Source organism: Dreissena polymorpha, chromosome 14, assembly GCF_020536995.1.
Source record: "Dreissena polymorpha isolate Duluth1 chromosome 14, UMN_Dpol_1.0, whole genome shotgun sequence".
Taxonomy (NCBI): Eukaryota; Metazoa; Mollusca; class Bivalvia; order Myida; family Dreissenidae; genus Dreissena; species Dreissena polymorpha.
Genome location: NC_068368.1, coordinates 18,447,650 through 18,472,062, shown reverse-complemented (window position 1 = coordinate 18,472,062; position 24,413 = coordinate 18,447,650). Strand labels below are relative to the sequence as shown.

At 35.1% G+C, this 24,413-nt stretch overlaps 1 protein-coding gene across 4 annotated transcripts in view; it reads left to right on the top strand.

Moving 5' to 3' along the window:
* Positions 1 to 24,413, top strand: part of LOC127858435 (G protein-coupled receptor kinase 5-like) — a 165,472-nt gene that overhangs the window by 48,067 nt on the left and 92,992 nt on the right. For 2 of the 4 annotated variants that reach the window (XM_052395597.1, XM_052395599.1), the window contains 3 exons: positions 2,023 to 2,157; positions 6,088 to 6,132; positions 10,217 to 16,607. In XM_052395597.1, the coding sequence (XP_052251557.1) occupies positions 2,023 to 2,157; positions 6,088 to 6,132 (180 nt within the window). In that variant the 3' untranslated portion in view covers positions 10,217 to 16,607. Of the gene's footprint in view, positions 1 to 2,022; positions 2,158 to 6,087; positions 6,133 to 10,216; positions 16,608 to 24,413 lie in introns of those variants that run through there. The other 2 variants (XR_008038888.1, XM_052395598.1) reach the window with 2 other exon arrangements.

Below are 24,413 nucleotides of genomic sequence, written 5' to 3'. Positions count from 1 at the left end.
AAACATGGCCACCATGGGGAGGGGCATTTTCCTTATATACCTTTAGCAAAACATTGTTAACACTCACAGTTATTGTCAAATCTTCATAAAACTTGGTCAGAACATTTGTTCTAATGATATCTTGAATTAGTTTGAAAATGGTTCAGGTCTGCTGAAAAATATTGCAGCAAGGGGGCGGGGAATTTTTCCTAATGTGACTATTGTAAAACCTTGTTAACACTCTAGAAGTCAAATTTTTAGTCCAATCTTCATGAAACTTGGTCAGAACATGTGTTTTAATGACATTTGGGCTGAGTTTGAAAATGGTTCTGGTCCGTTAAAAAACATGGCCACCAAGTGGCCGGGCGTCTTTGCTTCTATGGCAATAGTAAAACCTTGTTAACTCTTTAATTATCTCTAGTTATCTAACCTGAGCACTTGGTCAGAATGTTTATGTAGAAATTTTCTATGTCAGGTTTGATTCTTTTGCAGAATGAGATCAGTGAATGAGCAGGAAAATGTAGGTTTGTCCCCAAGTAAGGGTAGGTTAGAAATAGAAGGTTACATTTTCTACCAAGAAGGGGTATGGGGCAATAGATGGAGCCATTTTTTTATGATTATGATTTTTTTCAGTCCTTTATTAAAAAGCCAAGATTTAATTATGTAGGGGGAGTTGTGCATTTGGGGGGGGGGGGGTCATCTGTTTTTAGCTCATAGTGAGGTTATGTGGTCAGTCTACATATGGCGCCAATCCTTGGCATAAAATTCTATGACTTTTAAAAAATGACTTGTGGACACAAACAATTATGGATTTCTAATTTTGGAAAAAAACAGAGATATATGCGCCAGTCATGTTCTGATGTGTTTTTATACCCCCTTGGTGAAGGTCACACTTGGAGTTCAAAGGTCAAATGCTTGTCCGGGCCATAACTTAATAATTTATTGTGAGATTTTAAAATCATTTGGCAAATGTGTTCACCATCATTGTACGGTGTGTCGCGCGAAAGAATTACGTCGATATCTCCAAGGTCAAGGTCACACTTTGAGTTCAAAGATCAAAAATTGCCATAAATGAGCTTGTCCGGGCAATTACTATGTTGTTCATTGTGAGATTTTAAAATCATTTGGTACATTTGTTCGCCATTATTGGACGATGTGTCGGGCGGAAGAATTATGTCGATATCTCCAAGGTCAAGGTCACACTTTGAGTTCAAAGGTAAAAAATTGCCATAAATGAGCTTGTCCGGGCCATGACTATGTCATTCATTATAAGATTTTAAAATCATTTGTTCACCATCATTAGACAGTGTGTCGTGCAAAAGAATTATGTCGATATCTCCAAGGTCAAGGTCACACTTTGATTCAAAGGTCAAAAATGGCCATAAATGAGCTTGTCTGGGCCATTACTATGTTGTCCATTGTGAGATTTTAAAATCATTTGGCACATTTGTTCACCATAATTGGACGGTGTGTCGCGCAAAAGAATAACTTCGATATCTGCAATGTCAAGGTCACACTGTGAGTTCAAAGGTCAAAAATGGCCATAAATGATCTTGTCCGGGTCATAACTATGTCATTCATTGTGGGATTTTAAAATTACTCGGTACATTTGTTCACAACCATTGGACGATGTGTCATGCAAAATAATTACGTCAATATCTCCAAGGTCAAGCTCACACTTGGAGTTTAAAAGTCAAAAATGGCCATAAATGAGCTTGTCCGGGCCATAACTATGTCATTCATTGTGAGATTCTAAAATGACTGTACATTAATTATGTTCACAGTAATTGGACGGCGTGTCATGCGAAAGAATTCAAGAGTCAAAGGTCGAATGGCCATCAATGATAATGGCATAATAATTCTTAACAATCGCCATCAATTAGATGCTCTTGTTCTTTGTTAAATTGGTGGGTAAGTCAAACCAAGAAGTCAATGGAAATTAATGTGCCACAAATATTAATGATTGTACAGTATTTATTCTTGCCACCTTACTCTGCTGGTCATGCTCATATTAGTGAACATGATGTGCCCCTTTCTCTTCAGATGATGGAGACAGAGTGTTTTAAGGAGCTGAATATGCTGACGAGCGAGAACGACACGCCCTCGCCAGACCTGCTTGAGGACCTCCCCCCACCCCCACCACGGGGAAACTTTCTAGATAGGTTATTTAGACGAAGGGTGAGTATGCTTATATGCTTACTTGATTAGGCCTTTGTAACTGTCTTAAAGGAGAAGCTGGCCATTCAATTTGGGAAAAAATTAGTCGCAAACTTCTCAAAATAATTTTGAAAAATGGCCATTGAAGGTATAAAAAAACGCCCTGACAAGTTATTTAAATATAAGGGTTATTCTAGATAGGTTATTATGATAAAGGGTGAGTATTGCATCTTTGTAGGAAACTTTCCAGATAGGTTACTAGAATTTAGACGTAGTGCAAATATGACAAATTCTAGATAGAATATTTAGAAAAAAGGGTATTTTTCAATAGGTTATGTGGGTAAAGAATATTTTAGAAAGGTTATTTAGACCAAACGTGAGTATGCCATTTTTCTGTGGAACATTCTAGTAAGTTATTTAAGGTAACTTTGTTGATTACTGCAAATCATTAATATTCTTTGTGTTAAATTTTGTGTTTTGTTTTTGGAAAAATTGATATTTGTCAAAATCAGAAATAAAAAATGATTTCTCATTTTGACTAAAATACCAACAGTCAACAACATAGGAATTGGCAGGGGTAATTTGCCCATGTGTTTGTAACACATCCCCGCAATGAATCACATTGAAGATAGGGAATAAAACACAGGGGCAGGGCTGTGTTAATCATAAGCCTGCTAACTAGTTCAGTTGTTATTAAGTTAAATTAACAGGCCCTGTTTCTAACATACAAATTAAGGCATGAATTATTATAATTTTTTTAGACTGTTTAGTTGGATTGAATGACTGTTGTCCAGTGTTTGAAGGGGCAAAGTGAATTTCAAAAGAGTCTTATTGAATTTATTTGTCTACCGGTCACGAAATACATGTTAATGAAAATTAATGTCACTAATATAAGGATTTTACAGCTAGTAGACAAATTGTAACTATGGCAACTGTCTATATAGGTTATTTAGACATTTTGTTACTATGGCGACATTCTAAATTGGTTAATTAGCCGAAAAAGCTTAGTATTGCAACTTTCTAAATAAGCTATATAGATGTGATGTTGAAATGGCATCTTTCTTCATAGGTTATCTAGACAAAGTGTGAGTATATTTAACTTCTGGGTAGGTTATGTCGACAAAGTACAAGGGTTGTATTTATAAGCCAGATTAGATTGAGCAAGTAGACTTCAGGTTCTTGCATTGAGACAACAATGTAGATTTATTATTTAGAAGTATAATTAGGTAAGCCAGTGATAAGAATATTTAGATATATGGAGCACATTTCTGCATATCTGCAGAAAATTTCTTCTGATATCAGGAAAAAAACAACAGTAATGATGACAGGGTTTTAATTAATTTTAACATGACTTTTATAAGCCTGGTTCTCATGTGTATATTACAAGATTTAACAACACAGTTCTATGGTGTTTTTATACCTTGGGGATGGGGCTTTCAGCCCTTGTGTTTTGCAAAAATTGTTATAACTGGACACATTGGAGAAAACATTTAATAGAAGGGGAATGTGAAATCCTGTTGAAATATTGGTTTTAAAGATAACTGCGTGATTTGATTTAATCAAAGGGGATAAAGGCCTTATAAGACAAAAATCCCTGCTTTGTCTGTATTGGAATGGAATTATACTGTTATGTTTAATATCTTGTCTTACGCATTTGTTTTTATTCTTTGTCTTATGCATGTCATAATTCCTACTTTTGCGACAGTTTGCTGCCAGCTTTAAAATATTTCAGACTCGTGCACAATTTTGAAAGATCAGCCGTTCACTTTCAGAATTTTCTTCTTAACAGCTTATTTTTGTTTTGGTGCACATTTATGTAATAACACATCAGTTCTCTCTTCCCGGGCTTCAGAAATTGTTGTCTATTGTTTGAAAGCTGATGGAAAACAACATCAAAATCAGTATAATATGATTTCTTTATTTTACCTCAAACTTAAATTGTTGGTAGATATTTAGACATCAGCTTGTCTGTTTGTTGGTCATCATGGTGTTAGGATAACAATTAAAGAATTTGTTAAAAATTATAATAAAGTTTTTGTGAAATATGAAATACAGGTCCCCAATTTTAATTTTGATTACAAAACACTTTATGGTGATGTAGTCATGACCTTTTTTTCGCATTAAATCTACTAAAAACATGTGTTAATTTAAATTTACTTCAGAAATGCCTAAACATATTCAAATCATTGTTGGTTCCGTAAAGGAAATGAAATCCATATAATATTGTGGAAGAGAAAAATATTTTTGATTGATATGTTAACAAAGACGAAATAGGGTCAGAGAAAATGCTATTTGAAGTGATGTTATCTTTTAAGGGAGGGGGGGGGATGTAAACAAAGAAAAATTATAGCAAGAGAGGGTCGTTGGCAAGAGTGTTAACAAAACAACAACAAATCTGAAGTATGGCATAAGACAATATTGTTATGAGAATGGTATTTACCCTTTCCCACTCAGAAGCAAAGTAAAAATGGCTATGTACAAACGGCATAAAACCAGAACAGCCTGCAAGCAACTCGCAGTCTGTTCAGGTTTTATGCTGTTTGCTGCTCATCATTATCTAAGGGTTGGAAATGAAGCCTTTATAATTTGAATGTGGTAAGAAAGGTCTTGAATTAAATTTAACTTTTTAAGGGACAACACATGCATCAAGATAGGTATCTTAAGTGGGAAAGGGTTTACTTATGAGGGTGGATATGTAAACAAAGCAAACTTTGAAAAAAAAAATTGGGGGGGGGGGGGGGGTGAAGTGTCCGTCATTACAAGGATCTGATGTAGGAGGATATGATGATCTATCTAGGATGGATGAGCAATTAAAGAAAACACATGAATATGAGTCGTGCTCTGGGAAAACAGGGCTTAATGCACGTGCATTAAGTGTTGTCACAGGCTAGCCTGTGATGTCTGCACAAACTGATCACGGGCAATACTTTCCACTTTCATGGGTTTTATTGTTTGAAGGAAGTCTCTTTTCAAATAAGGCAGGAAGGGTTGTCCCTGATTTACCACTGCCAACTGCACAGGCTAATCTTGGATGAAACTTTTCATACATGCATTAAGCCCTTTTTTCCCAGAGCTATGATAATTGTCCCCTACCGGCTTTACCGGAGGGGACTGATGGTTTGCGCTCTGTGCGTCTGTCTGTGAGTCTGTCTGTCACACTTTTCTGGATCCTGCGATAACTTTAAAAGTTCTTCATATTTTTTTATGAAAGTTTAAACATGGATAGATGGCAATATGGACATTATGCACGTCATTTCATTTTGTTCCTACGTCAAAAATTCTGGCAACAAATAAATAATAATCTGACAATGGTGGAGCCAGTAGGGGACATATATTGCTTAGCAATAGTTTTGTTTAGAGTGTAAAAAGGACTGAAATTATGAGGATGTCAATTATGAGGTTAAATAAGGATGTTTTCTATTTAGGGCATATAAGAGGATGACATTATGAGGTTAAATAAGGATGTTGTCTATTTAGGGCATATAAGAGGATGACATTATGAGGTTAAATGAGGATGTTGTCTATTTAGGGCATATAAGAGGATGACATTATGAGGTTAGATGAGGATATTGTCAATTTAGGGCATATAAGAGGATGACATTATGAGGTTAAATGAGGATGTTGTCTATTTAGGGCATATAAGAGGATGACATTATGAGGTTAAATGAGGATGTTGTCTATTTAGGGCATATAAGAGGATGACATTATGAAGATACATGAGGATGTTGTCTATTTAGGGCATATAAGAGGATGACATTATGAAGATACATGAGGATGTTGTCTATTTAGGGCATATAAGAGAATGACATTATGAAGATACATTAGGATGTTGTCTATTTAGGGCATATAAGAGGATGACATTATGAAGATACATGGGGATGTTATTGTCTATTTAGGGCATATAAGAGGATGACATTATGAAGATACATGAGGATGTTATTGTCTATTTAGGGTGGATGTGCATCCAGCTGTTGTGGTCGGACCTCCCCAGATTAGGTACTGACCTCCCCTTTAGTTTGTTATATATCCATTCTGGGCCTAAATACAATTCTGTAAGATTGTTGTTGTAACATGGCTGTTACTTTGTTAACTTTCCCCTCCCTTTCCCCCTATGAAGTTAGATACAAATAAGCTTTGAGACATTTCACTTCTTACTACATGCTTTGAGTCTATTTACTTCTTTCTACATTCCCCAAACTATTCACTCCTTTCTTCATGCTTTGAGATTAACAGGTCCCCCGTTGAATATAACTGTTGACTATAATATACAACAGGTACATGCTAATGTATCGGCGATTTAAATTGGATAACACGAAGACCAATCGGTAGTGCTGTTCGTGACATGACGTTACAATGTTATGGTTCGTGCTCGGCGTTTCTCAAATTATTATTTTTTTTATCTCTATCATTCAGTTGATAACTAGATCAAATACAAAGATTCACATGCTCACAAATCAAGAATTTCCACTTTTAAGTAACGCAAGGATATTATGTATCGTGTAGTATTCAAGTTGCATATGTATTATGAATCTTATTTGACTAGAAAGAGCTTTTATTATATACCTGTTTAATGCTTTTAACAAAATACAGGTTATATCAATCGTTGAAATAAAAAATCCCGTATTACGCTACTCGCTGTTTCCAATTCCGTATTACCATACTAGCCGGACTACTTCGACCCATTTAATGATGTCACATTACACGCACCGAAAATAGAAATATTTTATATTACGAAAAATATTACGTAGTACATCGTGTGACGTCATTTCTGTGACAAAACACAATAGTTTTATCTAAACTCTGTAAGGACATGTAGGACGTGGTGTTTTTTAGCAGTAAACTATGTGTTAAAAACATATTTTGGAGTGTGTGTTTATCATGCATAAATGTATATTTCGATAGGAATGCAATAAAATAGTGTGGTTTAAACTAAGTTTCGATAAAGACATGGGAGATAGAAGTGGAAATGCATATCGTTTAAGCGTTTTTGTTATAAACATCGGATTTATGTTGTCAACTTAATTGTTATAAAAATTGGATAAACGATGGCATTAAGGTAAGCGTGTCGGAAACCTGTGTTTTCCCGGTTCGAATGTTTACACGTTCATTTACATAAACTGTATTCATACGCGTCTTAAATAAACTATGGCATACCGTTTTAGTCATTGTTTTGTCAGTTTTGTTAAAGTAAAAAATACATTTGTTAACTGTTTACGTTAGTTGTTGTATATGATAAAAGGAATATTATGCTAGTCAATTGTTCCAAGAGTTTGTATCACTCTCGTGGCTTGTGCTATTTCGCATCACACTCGAGGCTCCGCCTCTCGTGTGATACGTCATCACACAAGCCACTCGAGTGATACAAACTCTTGGAACAATTGACTAGCGTAATATTCCGTATTTATTCTTACCTGTCAGCTGTCAAAAAGTTCGGGAAAATAAACCGGAAATTGTACACAGATTACTTCCCCTGAACCTCAAATAATCTTGCGATATGTTTCTAAAAATAACCAATCCAATTTTGTACCGGTAAAAATAGCTTGAACCGATCCCTATATAGAGAGTATTAATTTTGGACCGATAAAATTAGCTTGCACCGATCCCTATATAGAGAGTATGCAATAGATAAAGGGAGGTAACCAATCTAGCTTTGAGACTATTAAAATTATTTTACTTCTTTCTACATTTCCCAAACTATTCACTCCTTACTACATGCTTTGAAACTTTTTACTTCTTTCTACATTTCCTCTACTATTTACTCCTTACTACATGCTTTGAAACTATTTACTGCTTTCTACATTTCCTATACATACTTCTTACTATATGCTTTGAAACTATTTACTACTTTCTACATTCCCTATACTATTTACTCCTTACCACGTGTTTTGAGAATATTTTTATCCCCCCGGATCGAATGATCGGGGGTATATTGTTTTTGGCCTGTCTGTCTGTCAGTGTATGTGTCTGTCTGTCTGTCAGTGTATGTGTCTGTCTGTCTGTCATTGTATGTGTCCCAAAACTTTAGCCTTGGTCATAACTTTTGCAATATTGAAGATAGCAACTTTCTATTGGGCATGCATGTGTATCTCATGGAGCTGCACATTTTGAGTGGTGAAAGGTCAAGGTCATCCTTCAAGGTCAAAGGTATAAAAATAAATGCAGGGGTTTTTCAGCACTGTCTGCGCCTCCGGGAAACGGAGGCACTCCAAAAGCAAACGGACCCGATCCCAAACCGAAATTATAAAAAAATCCCAATTTCCAAAAAAAAAAAAAAAAATTTTTTTTTTTTTTTTTTTTTAAAGAATGAAGTGTCTTATAACTTGTGTGACTAACCAGTGTTTGTTATAAGGTTTTGACTGTACAGTTCTTATCTCAGAGTGTAACTGTAACTGAAAAACAAAACTGCAGTACTTGAATAAATGTTGAACATGCCAAATATTGCATCTGTTTGTATACACAAAATAACAAATTAAAACAAATTTATTTGTTAAACCACTGAATTATTTAAGCATGATAAATTCACAATTTTTTCCCAAATGAGCAGTTTCATCGAAGCAAAAATTCCCAAAATGGCCAATTTTGTCGATAAAAAATTCCCAATTTGGTCAGACTCCTTTTCCCAAAATAGGCAGAAAAAACCCTGAAATGTCAAAGGTCGCATTAGGGGGCATTGTGTTTCTGACAAACACATCTCTTGTTGTCTTCGACATTCCTTATTAACAGCGTACTCTATGCCCTAGACAATTTTTTATGCCTTATATTATAAGTCATATTCCTGAACTATTCCCTTCCTTACTGTACCAAAGCATCTCTGTCTTAACTACTTCCAGGACATCTCTGAAGTGGAACCTGATTGCAGACTATTTACCCCGTATTAAATTCCTCTCTCTATATATATAGCCTACTTCCTTAAAACCCTAAGGCTAGATGCATGTATAATAATAACATTAACACAACAATTTGCCATGGCATTTTGATGCTTTAATCATTATTACTGGTTCATAGAAGCTTATTAAGACAGTAACCATACAGTATATAAATGTTGTGTATTTACATGAAAATTACTTAAAATGTTGAGGAAATGATCAGAATGATAATGGAAGTTGTTATAACATGTTTTGAAGCCAAAGTAAACATGTCGCACTAAAGTTCATTTATTGTGGCTCTAATCCATGATTTTAATGTTTACTGCAGTTTAAATTCTATTTCATGTACTGCTTTGTTAAAGAACACTAGTTAAGATTTGATTGTGTAGGGAAAACATTATCTATTTTTCTGATGTAATTAGTAGTTTTACAAAATGTCATCTTAAACATTTGTATAAGCAAAGAAACATTATAGTCACAAAAAATGGAATCACCTTAAATTATTGACCAATAAAAACTCTTGTAAGTTGTAATTCTGGTTTGCAATTTTGAATATGTAAGATAATTACCAAATTATATATTTGGCATGGATAATTTTATTTTTTGCTCTATTTTTGTTACTTGATAGTCACATCTGGTTTACAGAATACGACCCTTGGTCTGGGAAAACTGGGCTTAATGCATGTAAGCAAAGTATCATCTCAGATTTGCCTAAATCAGGGACAACACTTTCCGCTTAAACTGTATTTTTATTTAGAAAAGACTGTCTTTAAATGAAAAATACCATAAAAGCAGATGTGTTGTCCCAGATTAGACTGTGCAGTTTGCACAGGCTAATCTGGGATGACACTTAATGCACAAGCACGAAAGCCCATTGTCCAAACAAAAGGCACACTTCAATAATTGAAATGTTCCTCGTATTGAGAATACCATAATTATCTTACTGTACCATTGTAAAGCTCTATCTAGTTCAGGGTTGGGTAGGGTGGGATAACCATGTAAATTACTCTCTAGATAAATTATGGCTTGGGGATTAATTGTGTTAAGTGTTTTTTTGTAAAAAAAAAAGAAAGTTTCTAAAAACTTATTGACCAACATTTGGTTTAAGTAAAGATATATGAAATATCTGAAAACTTTTTTGCCATAAATTTGCTTCTGTTCATTCTGTCCATAGAAATAATTGATTAATTAATAATTGTTCATTGTATTTTCAGCCGAGAGATACTCAGTCCTGAAATCTACTCCAGCTCATGTGAAAAACAGAAGCCGAAAAATTGCTGTCTCATGCATGCACTGTATTGTGAACTCTTCAAAGGGGAAGCACTCTTGTGTCACTGAACAACAGTTACCTTCCTTGATACCAAAGGGGAATAACTTCTGCCTCTGAATGTTTTCCTCTGGAATTAAAACATCCTGGAAGTGAAAGTGTAAAAGTGTGTTTAAGTTTTGTTATATGTGCGTAAATGGAATGTGCATTTTTAAGCTAGAAGTGCAGAATTGTGTACCATGTACTTTGCCAGATTAGTTAAAATTGTTCATAAATATATGGGTCGTGCTCTGTGAAAAGGGGGTTTAATGCATGTGCGTAAAGTATTGTCCCAGAGTTGCCTGTGCGGTCCACACAGGCTATTTAGGTACGACACTTTCTGCTTTAATGATATTTTTTGTTTCAAGAAAGTCTCTTCTTAGCAAAAATCCAGTTAAGGTGGAAAGTGTCTACACAGGCTAATCTGGCACAGCACATTACGCTCATGCATTAAACCCCTTTTCCACAGAGCATGGTCCAATTATGCATTTAGGTCTGGATAGGTATTGGAACAAAAAATACATCAATACCACTAGTGACACTGGCAGAATGGGAATCCACATAGGTGGTAGATATAAGGTAAAGTGGATGTGGCTATAGTCAGTGACATGCGGACACATTAAAAATGTGAACGAGAAGTTCCCGACCCCATCCTTTGCAACACCCATGGGACATCTGCCAGAAATCCCAAGACGCAGTGGGTGGAGGTTGGGTATAGAGGTTGCAGCAGCAGCTTTGTTGTCAATCTTTCTGTTATTTTCAACATTGTGTTCCATTAGTTAGAGTGCGTCTGAGTAAATCAAATTGTTACCATGACAAATGTTGTGTAATTTTTGTATGTGTGCTAGAGCAAACGACAAGTCTTTTTTCTCATAGATACGAGATCATTGGCTCAGATTTGGTCAAGATCTCATGTATCAAATGTGGAAATGTACCTCTGTTTGTTTAAACTTAACGTTTGTGGTCCAGTTATTCCACACAACAAATTTGTCGGTACTTTGCAAATAAAAATCCAATAATATTTGCTGAACTGAAAAATAATCTTTTATAGAAATTTTATCATGGCTACATAAGAGATATAAACACACATAAGTACATATGGTTATTGCAAAATCTGTCTACTTTTCAAAATTGATCATTTAATTCTTCCAGTGTATTCATTGGGAAAACTTTCTCAGAAAAGCATGCACTTTTGTATTAAAACAATAAAAATATATCTACAAATCTAATTTTGTGAATTTTTCATTTTGGTTTAATAAATATACCAACTAGTTGAACCCAACTGTTACTATTTTAAACTAAGCTTTTTTAAGGTTCAGACTTTATTTGGGCAAGTATACCCTTGGGTTCATCATATACTTGGGAATCTCACCAGTAGCATTTGCAACCATTTGTTCATCAATTATTGTCTTGTCCAGTAGCATGCATGGGAGAGTTTTTACTTCATATTAGGCTTGTTCCGGGGAAACGGGGCTTAATGCATGTGTGTCTGCATAGGCTACTCTGGTACGATACTTGCTGCTTTTATGGTATTTTTATGTTCCCCACCACTATAGTGGGGGACATAATGTTTTTGCCCTGTCTGTTGGTTGGTTGGTTGGTTTGTTCGTTTGTTTGTTAGTTTGCTCCAACTTAAACATTTGCCATAACTTTTGCAATATTGAAGATAGCAACTTCATATTTGGCATGCATGTGTATCTCATGGAGCTGCTCATTATACCCCCATTACCATTGGTAATGGGGGTTATATAGGAGTCACTTTGTCGGTCAGTCCGTCGGTCGGTTTGTCTGTCTGTCCCGAAATTTCATCCGATATTAACCAAACTTGGTCAGAAGTTGTATCTAGATGATGTCTAGGTCAAGTTTGAATATGGGTCATGCCAGGTCAAAAACTAGGTCACGGGGTCACTAAGTGTGTTTAAAACTGAAAGTTTGTCCGGACCATAACTATGTCATTTATCATTAGATTTTAAAATGACTTGGTACATTTGTTCATCATCATGGGACGGTGTGTCGTGTGAAAAAAGTACGTCGATATCTCAAAGGGCAAGGTCACACTTGCAGTTCAAAGGTCAAATGCTTGTCCGAACCATAACTATGTCATTCATTGTAAGATTTTAAAATCATTTGGCACATTTGTTCACCATCATTGGACGGTGTGTTGCGTGAAAGAATTACGTCAATATCTCCAAGGTCAAGGTCACACTTAAAGTTCAAAGGTCAAAAATGGCCATAAATGACCTTGTCGGGGCCATAACTATGTTGTTCATTGTGAGATTTTAAAATCATTTGGCACATTTGTTCACCATCATTGGACGGTGTATCGCATGAAAGAATTACATCGATATCTCCAAAGTCAAGGTCACACTTTGAGTTCAAAGGTCAAAAATGGCCATAAATGAGCTTGTCCGGGCCATAACTATGTCGTTCATTGTGAGATTTGAAAATCATTTGGCACATATGTTCACCATCATTGGATGGTGTGTTGCGCGAAAGAATTACGTCGATATCTCCAAGGTCAAGGTCACACTTTGAGTTCAAAGGTAAAAAATGGCCATAAATGAGCTTGTCCAGGACTTAACTATGCCGTTCATTGTGAGATTTTAAAATCATTTGGCACATTTGTTCACCATCATTGGACGGTGTGTCGTGCGAAAGTATTACATCGATATCTTCAAGGTCAAGGTCAAACTTTATAGTTCAAAGGTAAAAAATGGCCATAAATGAGCTTGTCCAGGCCATAATTATGTAGTTTATTGTGAGATTTTAAAATCATTTGGCTCTTTTGTTAACATTCATTGGACGGTGTGTCACGCAAAAGAATTATGTCGATATCTCCAAGGTCAAGGTCACACTTTTAGTTCAAAGTCAAAAATGGCAATAAATGATCTTGTCTGGGCCATAACTATGCCATTCATTGTGAGATTTAAAAATGACTCTGTACATTTATTTTGTTCACAGTCATTGGATGGCGTGTCATGTAAAAGAACTCAAGAGTTCAAAGGTCAAATTGGCTATAAATGAAAATGACATAATAATTCTTAAAAATCGCCATAAATTAGGTTCTCTTGTTTTGTGAAGACAGGATGAAAAATAGTCTGTGTCAATGTGGCATGTGGGGGTATACGTCACGTCTTTGACAAGGCTCTAGTTTTGAGTGGTGAAAGTTCAAGGTCATCCTTCAAGGTCAAATATATAGCTTCAAAGCGGCGCAGTAGGGGACATAGTGTTTCTGACAAACACATATCTTGTTTTGTTTAAAAAAAGATGCTTCTTAGCCCAAATCCAGTTTTGGCTGAGTGTTGTTGACGGGGGCACATGGACTGAGTGTTGTTGACGGAGGCACAGGCATTGAGCTCTGTTTTCTCATAGGGTTGCTCATATTGCTAGCTGTCATATGACAGGGATGACTATGCTGGTTTTTGTTATTTATATTTTGTTAATGCAAGTATAGTTATGTTAACTTTCTGTTTATTGACAATAAATTGCAACATTTTGTGTTATTAAACTTGTATGTTTTTTTTACTTGCTTTTGCAATCAGAAGCAAGCTTTGATTTTGTTAATATATTAACTCAATTCAGAAAGCAAGAATATTTCTATAATTGGCTTTAATATTTCTTGTTTAATACCTACCTAATTATAAACATATTGTCAATGTAGCTAGGATAACATTTTGGTATACTCTATCATTTGTTGTTCTTTTGTGATCTACAATGCTCTATGAACATTTTTTTTCAATTTTTATTTAACCCATTTATGCATAGCATCAAGCAAAAAGTTCTTGGCAAACAGCGTAGACCCAGATGAGACGCTGCATGATGTGGCATCAGGGTCTGCGCTGCTTGCTTAAAGGAATTTCTGTAAGAAATATTCTAAATATAGAAATAAATATACTCTAGACATCCCTTATTTTGGAAATTAATTAATCCAATTTACAAGGATGTGAGAGTCCACTAGGCATAAATGGGTTAACATTAGAACACTTAACAGTTTGTGTATGTTTGAAAGATTAGATACAAAGACACTACTGGACCAGTTCATAGTAAATAAATAAGCAGCATTATGGGAAAACAGGGCTTAATGCATGTGCGTAAAGTACTGTCTGCTTCTATGGAATTTTTCATTGAACTAAAGTCTCTTCTAAATGAATCATTCTAAATCCAGTTTTAGCGGAAAGTGACATCTCTAATTAGCCTGTGCGGACTGCACAGGCTGATCTGGGACAACACTGCACATGCATTAAGCCCCATTTTCACAGAGCGAGACTCCTTTCAAGATTGACTTTCTGCTTTATCTGCAGACAACAATGACCATCTGTTTTCTGACCCCATGCTTGTTTTGAGCTTTGATGTCTTGCCGCATTTTCATATCTTCCAAGTAAAGATAGTCGTAGATTTGTAGCATTGGGAAACAGTAGGTTTTAGTCTGGAACGGATCAGATCTCTAGTTCGATCGAGTTTAAGCCCAGTATTCCAAGATCGCATCTCATTTAAAGATTCACCTAGGAAGGTTAAGGCAGCTTGAGCGCTGAAGGGTCGGCCATTAACTGATGTATTTTATTCATGAATTTAAAACAGTTTTTAGTATGGGGACAAGTTATCAGGGATGTTTATCACCTCTATTGATACATTGTATTGAAAACAATCATGTGTTAAATAGTTCTGTAAATCCACATCATTTTTGTTAAGACAGTATCCATTTTATTTGGCCAATATTGAAAGCACTTTTCTGTAACCATCAACGCTTGCATGTACCATAAGTACGCGTTTAGGAATAGACTAAATATTTGCTGTACATTCATGTATGGATCCTTCTATTTTAATGGGTTATTTGTCTCCGACAATACTACTGGATTAATTTGCGATTGACCATTACTATTTGTTGTTGAATATTTTGTCCATCCTGAAAGACAATCTGTAAAATTATAACTCTACATTTTACATCATATTTTGTATTAAGTGTTGCTAATGTAGTTCAAGTTAGAGTGTCTAAACATCTGATGTGAATGTTTCGTGGTTTGTTTTATTTACAGTTTTGAGAGAGATATTGTATGTATCATAGATTTTACATACAAGTTTAATGTGGAATAAAAATACAGATCATATAATATTACTATGTTATTTAAACAGCACATATATGTCTGTTTTAATACATGACGATTGCCATATTGAACATTAATCATAGTAATACGCACATTTTTTAACAGAAAAAATGTAGATTTTTTCCGCAAAATGTTGCGTTTTTTCATTAAACAATTGTATGCCCCTTTTCTCATAGAACAATTTTATGTCATAACATTGATGATACAATAGAGGAGTCATAATAGAAATGTTGTTACATAGTAATTAAATAAATAAAAATAAAATGCCATGGACATACTTATTTTTTTCGTTCTTTTTACTTAAATCATTGTTTTTCTCGTTTTTGTTATTAGCTCATCTATTTTTTGAAACAAAAATTATGAGCTATTGTCATCACCTTGGCGTCGGCGTTGGCGTCCGATTAAATTTTGCGTTTAGGTCCACTTTTCTCAGAAAGTATCAATGCTATTGCATTCAAAATTGGTACACTAACTAACTATCATGAGGGGACTGGGCAGGCAAAGTTAGATAACTCTGGCGTGCATTTTGACAGAATTATGTGCCCTTTTTATACTTAGAAAATTGAAAATTTGGTTAAGTTTTGTGTTTAGGTCCATTTTATTCCTACAGTATCAAAGCTATTGCTTTCATACTTGCAACACTTATTAACTATCATAAGGGGACTGTGCAGGCAAAGTTATGTAACTCTGACTGGTATTTGGACGGAATTATGGGCCCTTTATACTAAGAAAATTGAAAATTTGGTTAAGTTTTGTGTTTTGGTCCACTTAACCCCTAAAGTATCATAGATATTGCTTTCATACTTGGAACACTCGCAAAACTATCATAAGGGTACAGTAAAAGGACAAGTTGCATAACTCTGGTTGTCATTTTTACGGAATTATGGCCCTTTTTTGACTTAGTAACTTTGAATATATGGTTAAATTTTGTGTTTCGATCCACTTTACTTCTAAAGTATCAAGGCTATTGCTTTCAAACTTCAAATACTTTCATGCTATCATGAGGTTACTGTACCTGGCAAGTTGAATTTTACCTTGACCTTTGAATGACCTTGACTCTCAAGGTCAAATTATTAAATTTTGCTAAAATTGCCATAACTTCTTTATTTATGATTAGATTTGATTGATACTTTGACAAAACTACTCTTATCTGACATACCACAATAGACTCCACCCCCCCGTCCCCTCCCCCCCGAATACCCCCCCCCTAATTTTTTTTTTTTTTTTTTAAGATCATCTCACAAATGACCACCACACCCTCACACTATACCCCCCCCCCCACCCCCCACCAAATTATTTTTTTTTAAATGGTTAAAAAACACAAATATTTATTTTTATTATTTGATTTTTGAAATACCGTCCAACCATCGCACCCAAGATTCCTCCCCCCCCCCCCCCTCCCCCCCCCCCCCCCGAATTGTTTGTGCATTTTTTTTCCCGCATTTTTGGAAGATAATGTAATAAATGTCCACACCCCCACACTATACACCCCTCTTCACTCCACCCCTCCCTTCTTTGTGATTTAAATTGAGAGTCCCTTCACCTTTAAAAAGAAAATAGATGAGTGGTCTGCACCCGCAAGGCGGAGCTCTTGTTTTATTTTCTTTTGTAAAAAAAACAAACAAGTGGTTGTTATGTTGTAAGTGCTATATCGCTGATTCCCTCTAGTCTTTTGTTACTGATTGCCATTGAGAGTTTTTGTTTTATCTTTTGTTAATTTGTGTTCAGATTTGTGAGATGTGGAAGTTTTACAAGTTTAGAGTTGAGACTTTTTGTGATTGTTTTCTAAGAAAATAAAATAAAATAAAATAATTTTTATAACAAATTCAAGTTTAAAAGGCTTCATTTCCAACCCTAAGATACTGATGAGCAGCAAACAGCATAAGACCTGAACAGCCTGACTCTCAGTCTGCTCTAGTTTTATGCTGGTTACATATAACCATTTTCAATTTGCTTTTGAGGTGTAAAGAGTTAAGTACTACACTGCAGTGTCCATGTGAGAAACACACAACACTTTAAGCTGTACAACAATTTGATTTATGCTTAAAGCATTAAGTCAGCATGTGTCTAATTATACTTAATTGCATAACAAAGTCAAGTCCATTTCCTGGGTAGAACCAGTAATATTCAGTGTCTTAAAAGATATTTAGAATGCTCCCACAGTGGGAATTGAAATCTGGAGCTCCTGAGGGCTATTAAAGCACCATTTTACTCTGTTCCCCTTTTAAGCATTTGAGGTCGGTCTTTCTTGTAATTTAAGACTTAGATTGAGCTCTGAGGTTTAGAATAAATTGCTATCTGGGAAAATGGGGCTTAATACACGTGCATAAAGTGTTGCTGTCTGCTTGTATTCAATCTTTGTATTTAAGGAAGCCTCTTCTTAACAAAGATTTTGAAGCAGAAAATGTTGACCCTTATTAGCCTGTACGGAATGTTGACCCTTATTAGCCTGTACGGAATGTTGACCCTTATTAGCCTGTATGGAATGCATGTGCTAACATGTTGACCCTTATTAGCCTGTACGGAATGCATGTGCTAATGTTGACCCTTATTAGCCTGTACGGAATGCATGTGCTAATGTTGACCCTTATTAGCCTGTACGGAATGCATGTGCTAATGTTGACCCTTATTAGCCTGTATGGAATGCATGTGCTAACATGTTGACCCTTATTAGCCTGTACGGAATGCATGTGCTAATGTTGACCCTTATTAGCCTGTACGGAATGCATGTGCTAATGTTGACCCTTATTAGCCTGTACGGAATGCATGTGCTAATGTTGACCCTTATTAGCCTGTACGGAATGCATGTGCTAATGTTGACCCTTATTAGCCTGTACGGAATGCATGTGCTAATGTTGACCCTTATTAGCCTGTACGGAATGCATGTGCTAATGTTGACCCTTATTAGCCTGTACGGAATGCATGTGCTAATGTTGACCCTTATTAGCCTGTACGGAATGCATGTGCTAATGTTGACCCTTATTAGCCTGTACGGAATGCATGTGCTAATGTTGACCCTTATTAGCCTGTACGGAATGCATGTGCTAATCTGGGACGACACTTTACGCACATGCATTTAGCTACGTATTCCCAGAGTAAGAATAAGGGTACATCAAAGTTTAAAGTTACATTTAAATATAATTATTTTCATGAAACCTGATTTGGTTTGACATGTAAGACTTCATTTTCATTAATTGAAAATTATATTATCTTGACCTATGCAGTTAGCATTCATGTGTGAAACTCCTTAAGTAATCCCAAAATGATGTCTTTAAAAAAACAACAGATTATTTCTTAACTTTGTATTAATCTGAATCTGTTCTACTGTTTTTGTGGAAAAGACACATGAAACTTGCCCTGGAATCTAATTTAAAATAGTGAATTATAGTTTCTATAAGAACAGAATTGTTTTTATACATAGGATCTGGCAATAGTTGTCATATCATACCATATTTTATTAAACAAGTTCAGGAATTTTGTTAGTATGCGAGCCTTTGGCGAGCTTACTATCGAATTTTCTAGACAAGTTTTATGAAATATGGTATGAAATGACGAGTGTCAGATCTTTGTTATCACATACTTTTAAATGAGCAAATTAAATAAATATTTACACAAACATAATGATAAATCCCGAATGTTGTTTACATTTTGTCACGTCTTTTGACGTTGCAACGTCATTGAAGCAAAATAACAAAATGTGATTGGTCAATTGAACAAAAACTAAGCCATTGAAAACGCTTAAAAAGTATATTACACGTGTGTAAGATAAAAATATTCGTAATGGTTATATGACATTGGAAACGGGGTATGGCATGTGATAAAATATGATTATTGCAAAAATGTAGCATTATCATTATTTAATATTTATTAAACAAACAATTGCAAGACTTAAATCAAAGTTTTAGCGATCACAAAAATTAAGTGAATATTGTTGTTATACAAAATGAATAGTATATGAAGTAACTGCTGTATTATGGAAAGAAGCAATATAGTTACCAAGGCTATAGTGAGTGATATTATGTTAACAATTTTGTTTTTAACTTGAGGTGCTTTGCATTCTGTGAAATATATTTGAGCTTTGGGAAAATGTTGTTTAATGCATGTGCGTAAAGTGTCTTCACATATTAGCCTGTGCAGTTTGCTCAGGTAAAGCAGGCTCAATACTTTTTGCTTTTATTGTAGTTTTCATTTTAAAGAAGTCTCTACTTAGCAAAAAAAACGGTTAAGGCGGAAAGTGTTTTCCCTTATTGACTTCTGCAAACTGCACAGGCCTTTCTGGGACGACACTTCACACACATGCATTTAACCACATTTTTCTGAGCGATTCTCATATGTAGCTGTTTAAATCATAGCAATACATCAAGTTTGCACCATTCATTACCATGCCATGCCATTCTGTATGAATGTATATGGGACCCATCGCAGTGGAACTTGAATATGGTATAATATATAGATACTCATTCTTGTAGCCGAATTCTGCGGGTAAAACATTTGGTATACTGTTATGAATGAATTTCGTCCTTTACAGAAACCCTTGTACTTGTCAATGATGCTGTACCATAAGGTAGAGCCTAATCATTTTGAAGTGTTTTAATTTTGCAGTTTTTTTTTAAATTACTCATGGTTATAAGGGATTCCATCAGGAAATTGTGAAGGGATGACATAAATAATAATCATGTTAACAGATTATTTACCTGGGGTCTTAAATGTGCGTAATTTTTTATTTTGAAAAGGGATTTAGACTTCTGTGAAATAAATTCATTTTTCAGTATGTAGGCAACTCTAGAAACTTTCTGTAAAGAGGCATAAATAAGATGTACATGTAATACTCCATGCTTAAATTGCTAAAAAAACTGGATTTACCATAATATTTAATTGAAATATTTATTTATTAATTATATACATAATTTGTGTAGATATGTTTGCAAATGAAGAGGTGTTATGGCTATTTTTGCTCACTCTGTTTTAAATAAAATTGTAGAAGTATAAAGACAGTATATGTTAGCTGTGTAAAACACATGTTCAAGTTAAGAACACATGAATATCTAGCTGATTTGAGAGACTGTACTGAAACCATTTAAGGAGTGTTACTGTAGTTGTGTATAGTGCTAGATTGATTACAAAGAATGTAATGTAATCATATATTATTGAAGAATAGTTTACCAATTATATGTTGACCCTTTCCTCCATAAGAAGCAAAGTAAAAATGGCTTTTTCAACCAGCATAAAACCAGATCATTCAGTGAGTAACTCGCAGTCTGTTCAGGTTTTATGCTGTTTGCTGTTGATCAGTAACTAAGGGTTGGAAATGAACCTTTTAAATCTTGAATCTTGTAAGAAAGCTTTTTAATTACATTTAACTTTTCATGGGACTACAAATGTGTCAAAATACGTATCTTAGAGGTAAAGGGTTAACATGATACACAGAGTTCATCCTTTATGTACAAACACTAGATTAATGCACATGAAATTTAAGAAATATTAGTAACATGTTTTAAGTGTCAATAAAAGTATCTTTTATGAAGTTAGAAGGTTATTTATGTCACCTGATAACAGACTGACATGCGGATGATTTTCATAATTAAAAAAAAAAGAAGAAAATTGCACATTTTACCCAGAAAACCCATTCTAATATTGTATTGTGAATGGACATTAATCTATTCAAATAGATTCCATTAGAAAGCTTTTTCGACTCTTGGTCATCTTTAACTTTGACAATAAGTTTTTTTTTTTTTTCATGGGCATTCAAAGTTAACAACAAAATTATAAAACTTGAATAGCTGAGTGGCAGTTAGTTATATTCTCAGTGGACGTTTGTTTGAATCCTAGCAATGGCATTTTTTTTTCTAGTATTCAACCTTTTTTCATAGTTATATGTATTGTATATTATCCCAAACAGTTTGTGCAGGAAACACATTCAATGACATTGTGACAAAATTATATGAAAATCTGTGAACTAGTCTGTATAGGACTCATTTTTGCATAGTTAATACTGAGCATTGTTAAATTTTAGTTGTTAATTTCTTTTTAATGTTTTCAAGTTTTCGTTGTTGTGCAAGTAATATGCATGTTTTATTATTTGTTATATTAATATTATGATGTGCATAGTTAGAATTTAAATGCTCCAAAATAAGTCTGAACGTTGTTTGGTACATTGACATTTTGTGGTAATTAAATATTAAGCTACAATCACATACCAGTATTTATAAAGCACCCTAAAAGTTCATATTATAAAAATTTTAAATTACTTTTTGGGTTCGTGTGCTGTTTGGAAATCCTTTAAACCAGTTGAAACCCACAATGCTTTGCATTCACCATTCCAAGGCGGTGATGACAGATTTAATAATCTATGTAAGTGGTTTGTGAACTGTTATATATCTAGTGGATAAGAACATGAATATCTCTCCTGACAAGAGTCTCTGAAGTGTCATCTTTTGCTGTAATCATGCTCTATATTTATGCCCCCCTTCGAAGAAGAGGGGGTATATTGTTTTGCACATTTCGGTCCGTCGGTCCGTTCACCAGATGGTTTCCGGATGATAACTCAAGAACGCTTAGGCCTAGGATCATGAAACTTAATAAGTACATTGATCATGACTGGCAGATAACCCCTATTGATTTTCAGGTCAAAGGGTCAAAGGTCAAGGTCACAGTGACTTGAAACAGTAAAACAGTTTCCGGATGATAACTCAATAATGCTTAAGTCTAGGATCATGAAACTTCATAGGTACATTGATCATGACTGGCAGATGACCCCTATTGATTTTCAGGTCACTAGGTCAAAGATCAAGGTCACAGTGACTCGAAACAGTAAAATGATTTCCGGATGATAACTCAAGAATGCTTATGCCTAGGATCATGAAACTTTATAGGAACATTGATCATGACTGGCAGATGATCCCTATTGATTTTCAGGTCACTAGGTCAAGGTCACAGTGACTCGAAACAGTAAAATGGTTTCTGGATGATAACTCAAGAATGCTTACGCCTAGGATCATGAAACTTCATAGGTACATTGATAATGACTGGCAGATGACCCCTATTGATTTTCAGGTCAAAGGTCAAGGTTAGTGACTCGAAATATTAAAATGGTTTCCGGATGATAACTCAAAAATGCTTACGCCTAGGATCATGATACTTAATAGGTACATTGATCATGACTGGCAGATGACCCCTATTAATTTTCAGGTCACTATGTCAAAGGTCAGGGTCACAGTGACTCGAAACAGTAAAATGGTTTCCGGATGATAACTCAAGAATAATTAGGCCTAGGATCATGAAACTTCATAGGTACATTGATCATGACTGGCAGATGACCCCTATTAATTTTCAGGTCACTAGGTCAAAGGTCAAGGTCACAGTGACAAAAAACGTATTTACACAATGGCTGCCACTACAACTGACAGCCCATATGGGGGGCATGCATGTTTTACAAACAGCCCTTGTTAACATTTGATAATCAGGTCTTTTTTATTTATACATGTATACTGAAATTGTATATACAAAGTTTGTAAATACTGGTCAGAACACAGTTGCTTTAAACATTAATGACCCTTTTACGCTAACAGGTCTTTAAATGTTGGACTCGGTTATTCGTAGATATTTAACTTCGATAGATTTCCCTACTACTGTGTCAATTGTTTGTAAAGTAGTGTAGTTTTATTTACTTCCAAATTTTAAAAAATCTATTAGCTGAGAAAACACTTAAAGCTTAAAGCAACTGGGTCCAATCCTTAGTGTCAAGTCGGGACGCACATGTCCTGTTTTTTCCCCGAAAAATTTGAGCTGTGCTCTGTGAAAAGGGAGTTTAACGCATGTGCGTAAAGTGTTGTCCGCCTGTGCAGTCTGCACAGGCTAATCAGGGACGACACTTCCGCTTTTATGATTTTTTCTGTTCAAAAAAATTTTCTTAGCAAAAATCAATTCAGGCGGAAAGTGTTGTCCCTGATTAGCCTGTTTAACACTAAACGCACATGCATTAAACCCCTTTTTCGCAAAGCACGTCTCATTTAGATTGAGCACATGCCTTTTGCGTTCCAAAGATCTGTACATGTACTCTTTGGTGCATTTGTATCTGCAAATCAGAAGTACATCTTTCATTGTCAGATGTCATTTCAGAATTGATATATGTTTTATTATAATTATTATTATTTATGAATAAAATGTGTACAAGAATTATTGTTAGGATTTATTCAATCCAATATCAGTCAAAATTAAGAATGTGATTGGCCAGTAAGAAAAAGGTACCAGTAGTCGTTTGGTAGATGAGTTTATCATCTAAGTTTTATGGGGTAAGTGACCACAGGGCACTCCTGACAAATGTGAGTTTGGTTCATGATCACAACACTGGACAGGTGGGGTTTCCTCTGGGTTTTGTTTGAGCACGTAGAACACACATATCACTAGACCACTCCTAACTTTAATGTCTTCCTTTCAGCAGTAGCAGCTGTTGTAGTAGTCATAGTAGAAGTAGTAGAGGTAGTATTAATAGTAATTGGCGGTGGTGGTAGCATACGTAGTAATTGGTGGTAGTGGTGGAAGTAGTAGTTGTTGTGATTTTTAGTGGTAGTAGTAGTTATACCCCCACAAACGAAGTTTAAGGGGGTATATAGGAGTGAGCTTGTTGGTCGGTCTGTCGGTCCGTATAAAGTGTCCGCTCTCTTATTCAAGTAGTTTTCATCTGAGCTTCACCAAACTTGGTCAGAAGTTGTATCTATATGATCTTAAGGCCAAGTTCGAACATGGGCCTTGCCAGATCAAAAACTAGGTCACAGTGTCACTTAGTATGTTTAACACATTTAGCATGGTGTTTGCTCTCTAATTCAAGTAGTTTTCATCGGACCTTCACCACACTTGGTCAGAAGTTGTAGCTAGATGATGTGTAGGACAAGTTCAAACATGGGCCATGCCAGGTCAAAAACTAGGTCACGGGGTCACTAAGTCTGTTTTAAACTTTGAGCATGGTGTCCGCTTTTTTTGTTAAGACAATATGCAAAATATTCT